Source organism: Pollicipes pollicipes, unplaced genomic scaffold, assembly GCF_011947565.3.
Source record: "Pollicipes pollicipes isolate AB1234 unplaced genomic scaffold, Ppol_2.1 Scaffold_2555;HRSCAF=2994_pilon_pilon_pilon, whole genome shotgun sequence".
NCBI lineage: Eukaryota > Metazoa > Arthropoda > Thecostraca > Pollicipedomorpha > Pollicipedidae > Pollicipes > Pollicipes pollicipes.
Genome location: NW_023596136.1, coordinates 17,281,778 through 17,294,638, shown reverse-complemented (window position 1 = coordinate 17,294,638; position 12,861 = coordinate 17,281,778). Strand labels below are relative to the sequence as shown.

At 54.7% G+C, this 12,861-nt stretch overlaps 1 protein-coding gene across 2 annotated transcripts; it reads right to left on the bottom strand.

The window, feature by feature from the left end:
* Positions 1-1,853: 1,853 nt before the first annotated feature.
* LOC119106386 (zinc finger protein 26) lies at positions 1,854-11,243 on the bottom strand. 2 transcript variants are annotated; one of them, XM_037230025.1, is made up of 10 exons: positions 11,194-11,237; positions 9,474-9,802; positions 8,963-9,050; positions 8,217-8,402; positions 6,678-6,838; positions 5,838-5,988; positions 4,789-5,157; positions 4,062-4,304; positions 3,312-3,517; positions 1,854-2,589 (listed from the first exon to the last, which is right to left on the bottom strand). In XM_037230025.1, the coding sequence occupies exons 2-10, from the start codon at positions 9,764-9,766 to the stop codon at positions 2,415-2,417; spliced, it is 1,872 nt and encodes a 623-aa protein (XP_037085920.1). In that variant the 5' UTR covers positions 9,767-9,802; positions 11,194-11,237; the 3' UTR covers positions 1,854-2,414. The 2 variants fall into 2 exon arrangements, with proteins under 2 accessions (XP_037085920.1, XP_037085928.1); XM_037230033.1 differs by lacking the exon at positions 8,963-9,050 and having other exon boundaries at positions 11,194-11,243.
* Positions 11,244-12,861: the final 1,618 nt, after the last annotated feature.

The following is a 12,861-nucleotide window of genomic DNA, read 5'->3' as shown; positions in this document are numbered from 1 at the left end:
GAGTTGGCTGGAGCACCGGCGAAGCTGGCTGGAGCACGGACGAGGCTGGCTGAGGCGCTGGCGGACCCGACGTGGGCGGAGTCGCCCTCATCCCCACCCACCCCCACTTTAAAAAGTGTGTGGGGTGTGGAATATCCCCCTGCCCCCTTCCCCTCCCCCCGTTCCCACATTTATGCATTCAGCTGAAGGCGTTTCTTTTTTGTCACCCGGCGGACCATAGTCTGGGCTGTCGAGAAGTCCCCTGACTTCATGAGACTTTTCCATCCAGCACCGCTTGGTCAAAAATGACGCCCTAGTAATCAAAGATTCTCGCGTGCATGACTTCATGGCGCGTGCTCTGTCCACGTATTTCTTTGACGATGGTAGAGCGGGGCCCCTCCATTGCATGCTCTGACTTCCACGATTGTGCCCAGACTTCGTCGGACGTCACGGCCCGATTTTGAACCTTGTGTCTTTCTCGCCGAAAGCGAACCAAATGAACGGACAATGAGGTGACCCGGAACTGTTTGTGTTCAATGTTGAGGAATCGAGTTACCCACATGGCTGCATTCTTCCTCTTGCCGGTTCTCTATTTGAAGACGCTATAAACCTGGATTTATGAGAAACCCTGGTCATGGGTGATCTCTCGAACTGTCATTCAGTGGTCCTGGCTCAACAGGGCAGGCGGCGGTCCTGGCTCAATAGGACGGGCAGCGGCCCTGGCTCGACAGGTCAGGCATTTCACATCGGTGACGTAGAAGTAGAGGTCAAGCGGGCCATCACGGGACGTCAATGCCACAATTTGTTCGAGCTCAGAGTTCCCGCGAATTTGGACCAAATTCCAGCGAAATCTCATATCGCGTAAACCTCTTTCACCCCTTCGTTCAGAGGGTTAATGGTCAGTAGTCCCACTCAGTCACGTGCGTATGCATGCGCATGCTGGTTTGTGTGCGAATAAATGCCGTTCAAGCTAGCTGGCAACAAATTGAGATTCATATTCAGATCAAACAATCCAAACAGCGGACAACAGTTTAATAAAAGTGAATGCATTTGAGATAAGGGGATTTTTTACTAATCGATAAACACAACGTTGAAGCAACAATAGAGGCAGCACAAATGGACGAAGATATGATAGCAGCGATAACTATGGTACCCAACTTTTCTGTGTGTAGCTTTTCAGACCAATCCGAAGTGTCCCCTGAATGGCAAATATGAACGTGGAGCTGAATGTAAATCGGGTGCCATTTTGACGATCGTAAGTACGCGCGTCTTCGATTACCTCCGTCTTCAATAGAATTAGGCAGCATGCAGGCGTCGGGTCAGGTGTCATATCTACAGCGAACATTGCTCGCCTGCTGACTGATGGGCTGTGAGCTGCCGCGGGCTTGATGACGCGTCATTACGTGCCCTCACAGGTAGCCTGCTACCTTTACCCCGTCACACCAGTTCACAAAATCGCCCGGAGAGTGGCGGAATATTCACTTATTGCATGTGGCTTGCCTCTGCTGTCAGATATCTATTTACGCTACAACAGACAACAGTTCTGAACGGTTGTTGTCCAAGCAGAGGCACGGTGAAAGGCGGGGCCGCCGGTAGCTCATGATGGCAGCGTGTCCATTTCATTCGGCAGTAGTGTGTCAATTACACTCGCAGGCAAAGAACACAAGTGACATTCCAGTTGTTGAGGGTTTGGACGGGTTCAGAAACTGTTATTTAGAATCAGCACTCTCTTCTCATTCTTTAGATAAGATGAGGTAACTGTTGTGGGCGGAGTCCTTTCAAATGCGACACATCTAGTTAATGTATGAAAAATTAACAATTCATACGATTGGTGAACTATCCATTTGCTTTCGATGGCTATATAAATTCAGTACCTCGCGTCATCATTCTATTCACCATGGACACCGTTTTGCAACTATCACAGACATGGCAAACACTTTTTTGATCGAGACACCAGCACTGCCACACTTGAGTAGCTGGCTGCCCGATATCGCCGCAAGCAATACGAATTGTGCACCATTAAAACAACTTCGAACTCGGATACCACGTTTTGCAGTCTCAGCCCACAAACTGCATGCAATATGACATGACAACCGGTGACAGGCGATAAAGGAATGCAACGCATGACCTCATAACATGTCCCACGAGAATCGCTCACGGCAGCGAAGAGGCGATCCCGCAGGTATTGGCGGCTCGTCTGACCCGTGTCAGATCTCTGGCAGCTAGCCCAGCCGCGCAGTGACACCCGCGCCTCCCACAGCTGCCGCCGGCCGGTGGAGAAAGCTATCACTGCGCGGCAGTACCACGTGTGCTCGCCTCCCCCGCCGGCCGCCTCCCGCCCGCCGGTGAGCCTGCGCCGGAGGGAGTCTCCTCGCCGCGGCAGACGCCGTTAATCGCGGACACGCCCCAGACACGTGGCGCCAGTGCCGGCCCCGTCACGTGCCGCCGTTGTGATGCTTCCTGTGCACGTGCGTGACCAGCTGCTTCTTCCTGGCGAAGCCGATCTGGCAGGCGTCACACTGGAACGGTCGCTCGCCGCTGTGCTGCCGCATGTGCACGCGCAGCGCCGATGGGGTGCTGAACATCGTGTCGCACTGGTCACAAAACAGCCTGTGGATGCGAGTCACGCGGCATGTGAGAACAGTGACCCGCGGCGCGCTCGTCAGGCTCCGGGTTCAAAATCCTGGCCCGGCGTGGTCGTGTTTTGGAATTGTCACGACCTACGACGAGAGAGGCTCTAACTGTGAGATCGAATACTGTGTGTGTCGTAAACAGGAGGCTTGCGTGCGCCTCCACTGCCGGAGTCATTCGGCGAAGCTGGTTAGGGAGTCGAACGTCGTCAAATCACAGTATGTTCAGGGTCCTGTGTAGGAGCATTGCTTAATGAAGGAGTGTTGACAGTGAGCATTGAAACCCCTGCGATTTTGCAACAGCCAGGTGTTGATAGCGTCTCCAAGACCACAGTGACAACTGGGACACCTTGCAGATGCGCTGCATCGGACACGCTCCGACAAACGTCCCCCCCCCCTCGCATTCCACAGCCTTCCTGTCTCCGAGCCCCGAACCCCCACAGCCTAGGGGTGGACCACTGAGCCTGACCGGGAGGTCGACCGTTCCAGACTCAATACTCGCTGCGTTTCGCATTTCCTCGCCACATTCGATGTGACCGATCACGTTACCAAATCACCGTCGCCGTTATACGCGTCGTGAAGTGATAGTCTTCCGTCGCCCCGGTTCAAATCACCGCAATCTAACACCGGTGTGAGCCGGCCCGGTACAGCCGCCACCAGCTGCGGTCCGGCGGCGGGCCGTCCGGTCTGCCGTCCACCCACCGTTCGGGCTGCTCGCGGCGGCGTCTGTGGCTGAGCCAGGTGGCCACCGACACATCGCGACCGCAGCACTGGCAGTGGCGCCGCCGGTGGATCAGCCGCATGTGGTCGAGCAGGCGCGTCTGGTGGCGGCCGCAGATGGCGCACATGCCCTGCTCCGGCGCGTTGCGCTGCGGCCGCGCGCGCCGTGTCTCCGTCAGCATGCGACCCTGCAAGGCAGCCGCCGTCTAGGTCAGTCGCAGGCGAACACGACAGTCTCGGCCGACTGGGCAGGCGCGTGGTTCTGCCCACCGACGTTAGGGGCGACGGGGCAGGTCCGTAGCTCTGCCCACCGACGTTAGGGGCGACGGGGCAGGTCCGTAGCTCTGCCTACCGACGGTAGTAGCGACGGACGACGGGCAGGACTGATGGACTGGGGTACAGCCAGGGTGCCAGTCAGTGGCCAGTCTGGTGGACTTGGTCAGATGGTCACAGGCGAGATACCCTCACAGACGCCTCGCACCCCCAGGTTGGCAAGAGATCATCCATGCGGTACATGCCATTATGGATGGTTTATAAAAAAGGGCGCACGAACCCGGTGATGCTCCAAACAAATCACTCATATTGCAAGATCCCCCTCCCACACCACACACACGTCAGCACCACATCCTTGACACATCACCGCACTATCCCCACTTCACCACCAGTGCGGGGCGCCAGAGGTCGCTCCCGATCAGGTGCTGACACGCCGCCCTGTCCTGCCCCGTCACTCACGCCGTCGTGGTCCTCCAGCACGTGGCGGAGCAGGCGGCTGCCGCGGCCGACGCTCGTGTCGCAGGCGGCGCAGCTGCAGCGCCACAGGAACTGCCGGTGCGCCGCCATCTCGGTGTGCGTGTCCGTCACCAGACCGCACTGCACACAGCGCAGACCAGCCGCCGCGTGCCCCAGCAGGTGGTCGGGCAGCGACTCGCCCGGCTGCATGGCTCGCCGACACAGCGGACAGCCGCCGGCCGGGGCCTGCGCGCACGGACAGACGGCCGGTGGCGGCGGACGCCCAGCGGCGCACGCGGTGGAGGGGATACGACGCCCGTCTGCCGCCTCCAGACGCTGTTATCGCCCTCTCGCTCTTTACGAAATATACTGGCGGCTCTTCGCAGCTATGGTGCTGGTAGCCCCCCCCCCCCCCCCCTTAACAAATGCATGCGGCTCTGGGATAAGTGCAGGTGCCGCTCATCACTTTGCTGGACGGTGGTGACAAACGTCACGGTCTTGATCTGAACCACGTCATTTATAATCCTGTCTGAGAACACCCCGCTACAACACATCGCCCCCGATATCCCACCCTTGCACCATCTTCGTGAATTCAGTCCACCTCCACCCGCACACGCACACGCACACGCACGCCCACGCCCACGCCCACGCGCACGCACACGCACACGCACACGCACACACAAACACACACACACACACACACACACACAAAGGGTCGCTGGGTGCCTACCTTAGTCCTCAGGTGGTAGCAGGAGCCGCGGTCGAGGCGCAGGTGGGCGGCCAGCGCGGCGGCGCCAGCCCACACTAGGCGGCACGTGGCGCACGCCACGGTCGGCGCCTGCTCGTGCTGGCACGGCGTGCCGGGCCGTCGCAGGTACCGGTCCACCGCCTCCGACCGGCTGTCCACCAGCACGCGGCCGCACTGGTTGCACACCACCCGTTTGAAGCAGGTGAGGTGGGGTGGGTAGACGGCCGGCTGGAGCGCCCGCGCCGCCCGGTGCGAGGCCATGTGGCTGATGACGTCCTCGGTGGAGCCGAAGTCGGACCACCGACACGGCAGGCACGCCACGAACACGAACCAGTTGTCCGGCACTGCGTGCTGTGCGACAGAAGCGCCGCCGCGTCACAGTGGGCCACGCGGTACAAGTCAGTAGCGAATCTCAGCCGCTCAAGCGCCGCGGCTGAGCTCACGTGGCGGCTAATCGGTTCAGGGACGTCTGCAGATTTGGTATCAGTTCTCACTAATGCAATAGTGAGGCAATACTAACGCCTGATGCAATACTAATGCAATACTAACGCCTGACGCGCGCGCACTTGGATCATGTTTTCCGGTTCGGTCGTCTTACCACGTGCGTGAATGCTATGGCCACTACCGTCGCTCACGCCGGCTGTGGCGAGGCAACCGACGAGCTGGCAGTGCCTAGAGTCTCAAACCTCGAACGTATGGCCTCACAACTGGAAAAAGCTCACCCACGAGCGACGGCGTCCCCCGCAAACCACCACTGCCACACACAGACACCAGTCACGAAGTCCCATTGCCCACCAACATCGGCAAACACACCCTAGTCACGGAGTCCCTTTGCCCACCACCATCGGCACACACACACCCCATTCATGGAGTCTCTTTGCCCACCGCCATCGGCGCACACACACCCCACTCATGGAGTCTCTTTGCCCGCCTCTATTGCCCCCAGCCACGCGTGTATTTATTAGCAGCTCTCCAAGCGGTTGCAGCTACGCCCGGCCAGGCGGCCGGCGGAGCAGGGCGCGGCGGGTCACCTGATGTGCGAGCCGCAGGTGTCCCAGAGCCATGCTGGCCGGGGCCATGAGCGCGTCGCACATGACGCAGCAGAGACAGTGGCGCCGCTCCTCCCAGTGGTCCTGCATGGCCGCGTACTCGGTGAACACTAGCTCCGGACAGCGCACACACCTGAGGACAGCGCAACATCCCGTGTGCAGGTGGCCAGCTCCGGACAGCGTAACATCCCGTGTGCGGGCAGCCAGCTCCCGACAGTTGACCCTTGCGCACACACCAGATGCCGTATCAGACTGACGGGTCTCAACACATCCGGCGACGGCACCATCTCGCACCAACGTCACCACACGAGTAGATACAGAGAACCAAGACAAACGATCGCTAACCCGCCACGACATCTACCGTCCAGAAGACGCAGTAACGCGCATTACCTTGGGTAGAAGCAGAGCATGCATAGAACGCGCTCCGCACATGGCGGCGCGATTATGACAGAGGCACCACGTGGTGAGCCCAGATCGCGCACGCCCGCGCTGCACGGCCATGGGCCAGCATTACCATTTTCAGGTCGCTACGACCCCGGCTCAGGGTGAAGTGCCTGTAGCTCTTCCCCTCGTTCAGAATTGGCCAGTCAGCGTCGAGCCGGATAGCGGTCAGTCCGCATCTGGGCGCTTTGGACTTGGCGAATCGACCGGGCAGGTCAAATGCCAGGGTAAGGGCCTCATGGGCAACATGCTGGCAGCCAATGTTACGTTGCGCGTGTGAAGGCCGCAAGGCAGCCAGAAGTCTGGTACCCTGCACCTGTACATCTGTCACACCCAGTTAAATTAGTTTTGGAATGATGTGGTGATGGTACATGACCTGACCTGATGAAGAGAAGGCTGGCAGTGGGCAGGACGATGTGCTCCTCTGGCAGCTGCTGGGACAGGGACTTCCATGTGGCCTTCTCACGTTTGGTGATGTTGCGGCCCGAAATCTTGGCCACGGTGAGCTCGCTGCACACGTCCGTCGCGTCGTCGGCGTCCTCCTGTAACAGACAACGCCACCTGACGTCCTGCTGTAACAGACAACGCCACCTGACATCCTGCTGCAGCACACAACGCCACCTGACGTCTTAGTGTAACAGACAACGCCACCCGACGTCCTGATGTAACAGACAACGCCACCTGACGTCCTGCTGTAACAGACAACGCCACCTGACGTCCTGCTGTAGCAGACAACGTCACCTGACGTCTTCGTGTAACAGACAACGCCACCTGACATCCTGCTGTAGCGGACAACACCACCTGACGTCCTGCTGTAGCAGACAACGCCACCTGACGTCTTCGTGTAACAGACAATGCCGCCTGACATCCTACTGTAGCAGACAACGCCACCTGACGTCTTCGTGTAACAGACAACGCCACCTGACGTCCTACTGCAGCAGACAACGCCACCTGACGTCTTCGTGTAACAGACAACGCCATCTGACATCCTGCTGTAGCAGACAGCTTGATAGCGGTCGGCGCGCCGACCATCACCAGACGGCTGGGTCAGCAGACGTAACGCCCCCCTCCCCCTCCTCCCCCCCCCACAGGGACACGACATGACACCCCGACACCACACACGATCTGGGGGCCCACGGCATTAAAAAACTGTCCAGGCGACCAGTGAGATCACTGGGTGCCACTGTTCTCAGGACTGCGTTCACGCGGGGACAGCCGGCTCACATCACGTGCGATTCTGGCCAACGATCGCTGACGAACGTCACAGGGACAGCCGGCTCATATCAGGTGCGATTCTGACCAACGGTCGCTGACGGACGTAGTTGGCAAGGACAAGCCGACCCCACGGTCTCGTTATTCGCCACCCAATCACGGCATCCACGGGGCCGGACGACGGTCAACGTGGCTCTGTCGGCAGATTCTGCCCGCCCGGGAGCAGCAATGTCATAAACTACGCCACACGCCTGCAGGCGGACCAAACTTTGGAGCCTCTGCTGGAATAATACTGTAGAATGAATTGGGATATCGCTCACCACCAACATGCAAACAGGGCATGGAAGGAATGCGTTCAACACTGTCAACCCAATCAGCCCAGTAGTGGCGCACCCACCACCTCTCCAAAAGAAGCCCTGTGGTATCGGAGTCCACATTGTTTCAGCTGCTGCTCAGTGATTGCACACGACAAAACGGGCGAGTACCGAAGACGTGACAAGTGAAATGACGATTGTCTCACAATTCAGCCGGCCGCGACGACCCGTTCTCGTCATCGAGACATTGCACGAACAAAGCAGTCTGCAGCACACTAAGTCACTGGCACACATCTGTTGCAGTCATTCACAGTAAAAGCAGTCATAATCACACATCACATTGCAGTCAGATTGGATCTCGAATCATAATGTGCCACAGCAGATGACGTCTCACCGGGCGCTGCCGTTTGGCCGCCATGTGCCGTATCTCCGTCTGGGGCGGGGCGGCCGGGGCCGGTGCCGCCTCGTCTGACGGGGCGGCGTCCGCTGGCGCTGGCGGCTCCGCGGCCCCCCCGGTGGCCGCACCACCACCCGCCGGCGATCCCACATCTGCCGGGGCCGTCGGGTCCCCCTCCATTGACTGGAGAGAACACAACCAGGGGTGGTGTAGAGAAGGTGGGCTGGCGCGAGGCGGAGAGCCGGCACCCAGCCTGCTCTGCGCGTAAATGGAGTTCCGTGCATCGGCTGCTATGAGACGCCGCGCATTTCGGCGGCGCGAACTCACCATGCGGGGATGGCAGTCATGGACGTGGCCGGTTTAACCGAGAAGAAAGCATCGAAAGGTGGAAGAAAAGTGCCAGCCACGTTGATCACGGCCTGAACGTCTGGTTTATCCATTACCTATCTGTCCTGTGAGCTTCGCCTGTCTCTCTACAGAATGTGAGTGAACCATCAGAGGTCAATGGAACTGGCTTGCGCTGAGGCACGTAGCGATGTCGGAGCTGTAACCATATTGTCGCGCGTGTCCGACGCTGAATCATGGCGGACTCAAGCCGCCACTCATCACAGCTCAACAACAAGCACAGCTTTGGTAGTCATCTGCCTATTTGACAAATGCTGTGGGTTATAATATCAGTATTTACACTAACACATGATGTACCTGTAAGTAGACCAAGCTCATGGGCAGTGTGAATAAAATACCTTGTCTGGACCCATGGGCAGGACGTCAACAATGTGCTGAGACAGCCTTGAATTGTGTCCTCCACTGTTTCTGGATGCCTGGTAAACACTGCAACATGCAGTGTTTGATGGTGAGGAAAATATTTAAAGTGCACAAGCACCTGTGTCAGCAGTGATAAGCTGCAGTCAAAATAAAGATGTATATTTGAGGTATAAGACTGCTTGCTAGTTTCACACTCAACAACCTAAGTTACTAAAAGGCAGCATAACAATGTGCAACAGTTTTACATTTTAAAAAAGCCTGGAAACAATGTCATACATATCTAACATTAGTCCCTGAAATGAAGGCAGCCTGTTACTTATACAAATATACCTAAAAAATCATGTCATATTTAGTTGCCTATTCACACAAATATGCCTCAAAAATTATTTCATATTTAGTAATGCATTTCATCACACCAAACAAAACATGCACAAATTGCCACTTGATCTGAATGCATGTTTTATATTTACCACATGAGGATCAACTCACTCTAAGGCCTCCATAAGAAACATGTTGAATGCCTTCTTCCGCACATCTGCATCTTCCAGTATGTCATGTCTCAGCTCATCTTCCTTCCATAGACAGTGCAGAATGCAGCACAGTACTCTTTCTTCTAATTTGAATGTGTCTTGTTCCTTGAGGAGGGTGGATAGCCACCTGTGCATCTCAATCCTGTCCGTACCATGTGGCTGGTGACTGGTGGGTATCTTCCTGGCCCAAGATCCACTTCTGGACTCTGCCAAGCCACACTGCTCAGCTCTGTGCAGTGTTAGGAGGTGCATCACACAGTTTTGGATATGGAGCCTGAGAAGGAAAACCTGCAACAAAGAAGACACTCAGAGAACATGACACATACATTTTGATGAGAGTCAAACAAATAAACTGCAGAAATATTCAAATACGTGGGTTTGACTCTGACTTTGTGCACTTCTTGATGGTCCAGTTCAGCAAACAGCTTTTACATTACAGTCCCACTCACAAAACAACGCAGCAATGTTGTGTCAAAAACAAAATTGTACAATGTATACTAGGTTTGGCTTCACCTTCAACCTCATGATTTTAAGACAGTGGGTTTGTGTTTGGGTATGGGTTTGACATTCTTCCTATGCTCCTATGCTTTGACTTGATGTTAACAGAATTTGAAGTCACTGGCTTCAGATTTAGCTTCATGTTTCAAAACATTAAGCCAATGGTTCCAGATCCAGCCCTAGAGTGCTGAACTGTACAGCCATTAGCTTTGGCTCCCACTTCAACTTCGTACCACTGTCTTGGATTCAAAGCTGAATCTAAAGCCAACACAATGACATCAGGCCAGAGTTGAAGCAAAATCCTACAGCTTTAAAGTTTAGGACAGGAAAGCTAGCACTGAAGTCAGACAGCTGCATTGTATTTTGAAAACATGGGGCAGAATGTGAAGTCAATGATGCAAGTTTTTTATGCTTCAAGGGTTATTCCATATTTGAATGGGGTTTTGAACTGAAATAACCATCTTGAAATCATTTTGAGCACTTCACAGCCCCACCCTTCTTTAGGTGTAAAATTTCCCAGTTCCTGAGATCATACCTGCCTGCAAAATATGCAGATTAGCAATCATGTTGTGCTGACTATTCCCAGGTCACCAAAGGCATCCATAACATCATTCAAATCCAGCTATTGCATTGGTCATGTGTCAATAAGAGCAAATAAGAACATAATTGCCAGGTTGTCCATATCTGGTGACTATGAGTATCACTTTCAGATATACCCCCTGTCAATTGGCCCTCAATCAATGCTGTGCATGGTACCATGATGTAATAAATGGCATATTAAGGAGAGTGTTTACTCAGGCTAGCTACTCACTAAAGCCATTTATAAAATAGTTTAACTGTGTTGTCTAGAAGTCTTTTTCACCTAAAAGGATGTCAATAACCATAAGTGAGAATATGTGATCATGCATGATAGTTACTTCAGCATATTCCAATATGGAGCCTTCCCTTTAAAGCACAGTTTAAGGTCAGCAGCCCCCAGCCTAGAATATTACAAGCCATGTTTAACTAATTTATTTGAAATCCCCAGGGTAAAGCTAAAGCTGAAGCCAGTTTAAGAGATAGAAAAACATTCCCTTCTGATAAAAGAGCATGGGACCAGAATAAGCCATCAGACTTTTGCCAGCCGATTGAGCAAAGTGCTAGCACTAGGAAGCGAGATGAACAATTCTTTCTCAACTTACCCGTCTCCTGTTTGCCCACCTTTGCCAGCGCGAAACGAACCTCGCCACCCGACACGGCAGGCTGCCCTCAAGGAGTGCGCCTCCAGTTGCGTCTGTTTATGTGGGGGAAAATTAATTGAACAACCAGAATAACTTTTTTCATCACCAAAATACACATTAAGCACCAACTGAGGGCGTGCTAGGTGGAGCAGAGCTTTTTCAAGGAGTAATCATCTTTCGGTCGCATAAAAATCAAGTACGATCCGGAGGCAATGCTGAATTTACTACTTTTATTCGTTTTAGGCAGTGCATATACACTCTCCAAAACGGAGGGCGGGTACGCACAGGGCTTATACACCCTGCAAAACAGAGGGCGGTTACGCACCGGACTTATACACCCTCCAAAAGTCTTTCAGGTGGTTATACGTGTCAAGCATACGTGGATTGGCAGCCTTGGAGGCAAGAAAGTGCAAAAGTGCAGAATCACGTGTGAAAGGTCGGCTCGATGCATGAAAGACGTTAAACGATCACCGTGGTATTGCAGCGAATTACGGCAGTGTTTCAACATGTTCCGCTGCGCCGTTTGGAATTATAACCAACTCACGAGCGGATTGCGACGCGCCAAGCCACGTGTGTCGCAGATTTCAGGCACGGTGATGGACAGTGTCCAGAGTTGGCTGGGCGGTGTCCAGCCAGCTCCTTTCGTCCTGGGCTGAGCGTGTATGCAGAAATCAAACGACTGAGCAGGCCATTGCATCGGCCCGCGACAAGAGTGTAGGGCCCTAAGCAAGTGACAGAGAATTGGAAACACCCTAGACCAATGTAGAGGACCCATGGATATATCGCAAGTGTGTCGGCAGGTTAACCGATACCCACGTCAAGGGCCCCTGATCAGCCGAGAATACCCCGGCAGGTTAAGGTATGGGACTCTGGCTACCGCTCACAGGGCCTTTCTGACGAATGGAAATGATCCGTGGAAGGGCCCGTGATTGACAGGAGTTCCCGGCACGCTAACAGGAAAGGGCCCAACAGCAGCGCAGGGCCCTTTGAGCAAATGCAAAGAAATGAAGGACAACGTGGAATGCCCCTAAACGACCGAAATGAATCTGCAAGGGACATGTAGGTTCCCCGGAAACAGCATGGGGCCCTAGAGAGTGTGATGAGGCTTAAAATTTCCAGTTTACAACTTTTCCAACCATTGAGTAATTTTTGGGGCTTCTTATGGGCCCTTCACTTTCGCTTACAACTTCTTGGTGGTCTGAAAATCCAAAGATACCCAGCTTTGTTGCGTTTTGTGTTAAACAAACTGCACCTGTTCGGCCGGCTATCGGCCCCGGAGCCAAAGGGCCCCTTCGGGGCCCAAGGGGGGTGGGCCGTAGCCCCCCTGTCTGGATCTGCCCCTGCTTGTTGCCGTAAGTTTTGGGGGATACTTTTGTTATTTTCCACTTTTTTGCCCTTGATGTCGGACTGTCGTGGGAAGAAAGTGATTGGTCCTAAGCCTCAAGTGTCATTCAGGTGACCACGACGAAATCTCAAATGGGAGCATCGTAAATCCGATATGGGACCCGAAGAACTGGCTAAAGGTCATTGAGGGGGCGCAGGTCCCACTCTCAAATACCAGCCAGAAGAGCCCCGGGGGCACCGATTGGGCCCCGATCTGGGCCTGGGAGCCCATTTCCCAAGCAGGGA

Coding starts and splice junctions, on each gene's coding strand:
- LOC119106386 (XM_037230025.1), bottom strand. CDS start 9,766: ATGCACCTCCTAACACTGCACAGAGCTGAGCAGTGTGGCTTGGCAGAG. Junction 6,839..8,216: donor CGGCCAAACGGCAGCGCCCG/GTGAGACGTCAT, acceptor TGTCTGTTACAG/GAGGACGCCGACGACGCGAC. Junction 3,518..4,061: donor TGCTGGAGGACCACGACGGC/GTGAGTGACGGG, acceptor GCTGCCTTGCAG/GGTCGCATGCTGACGGAGAC.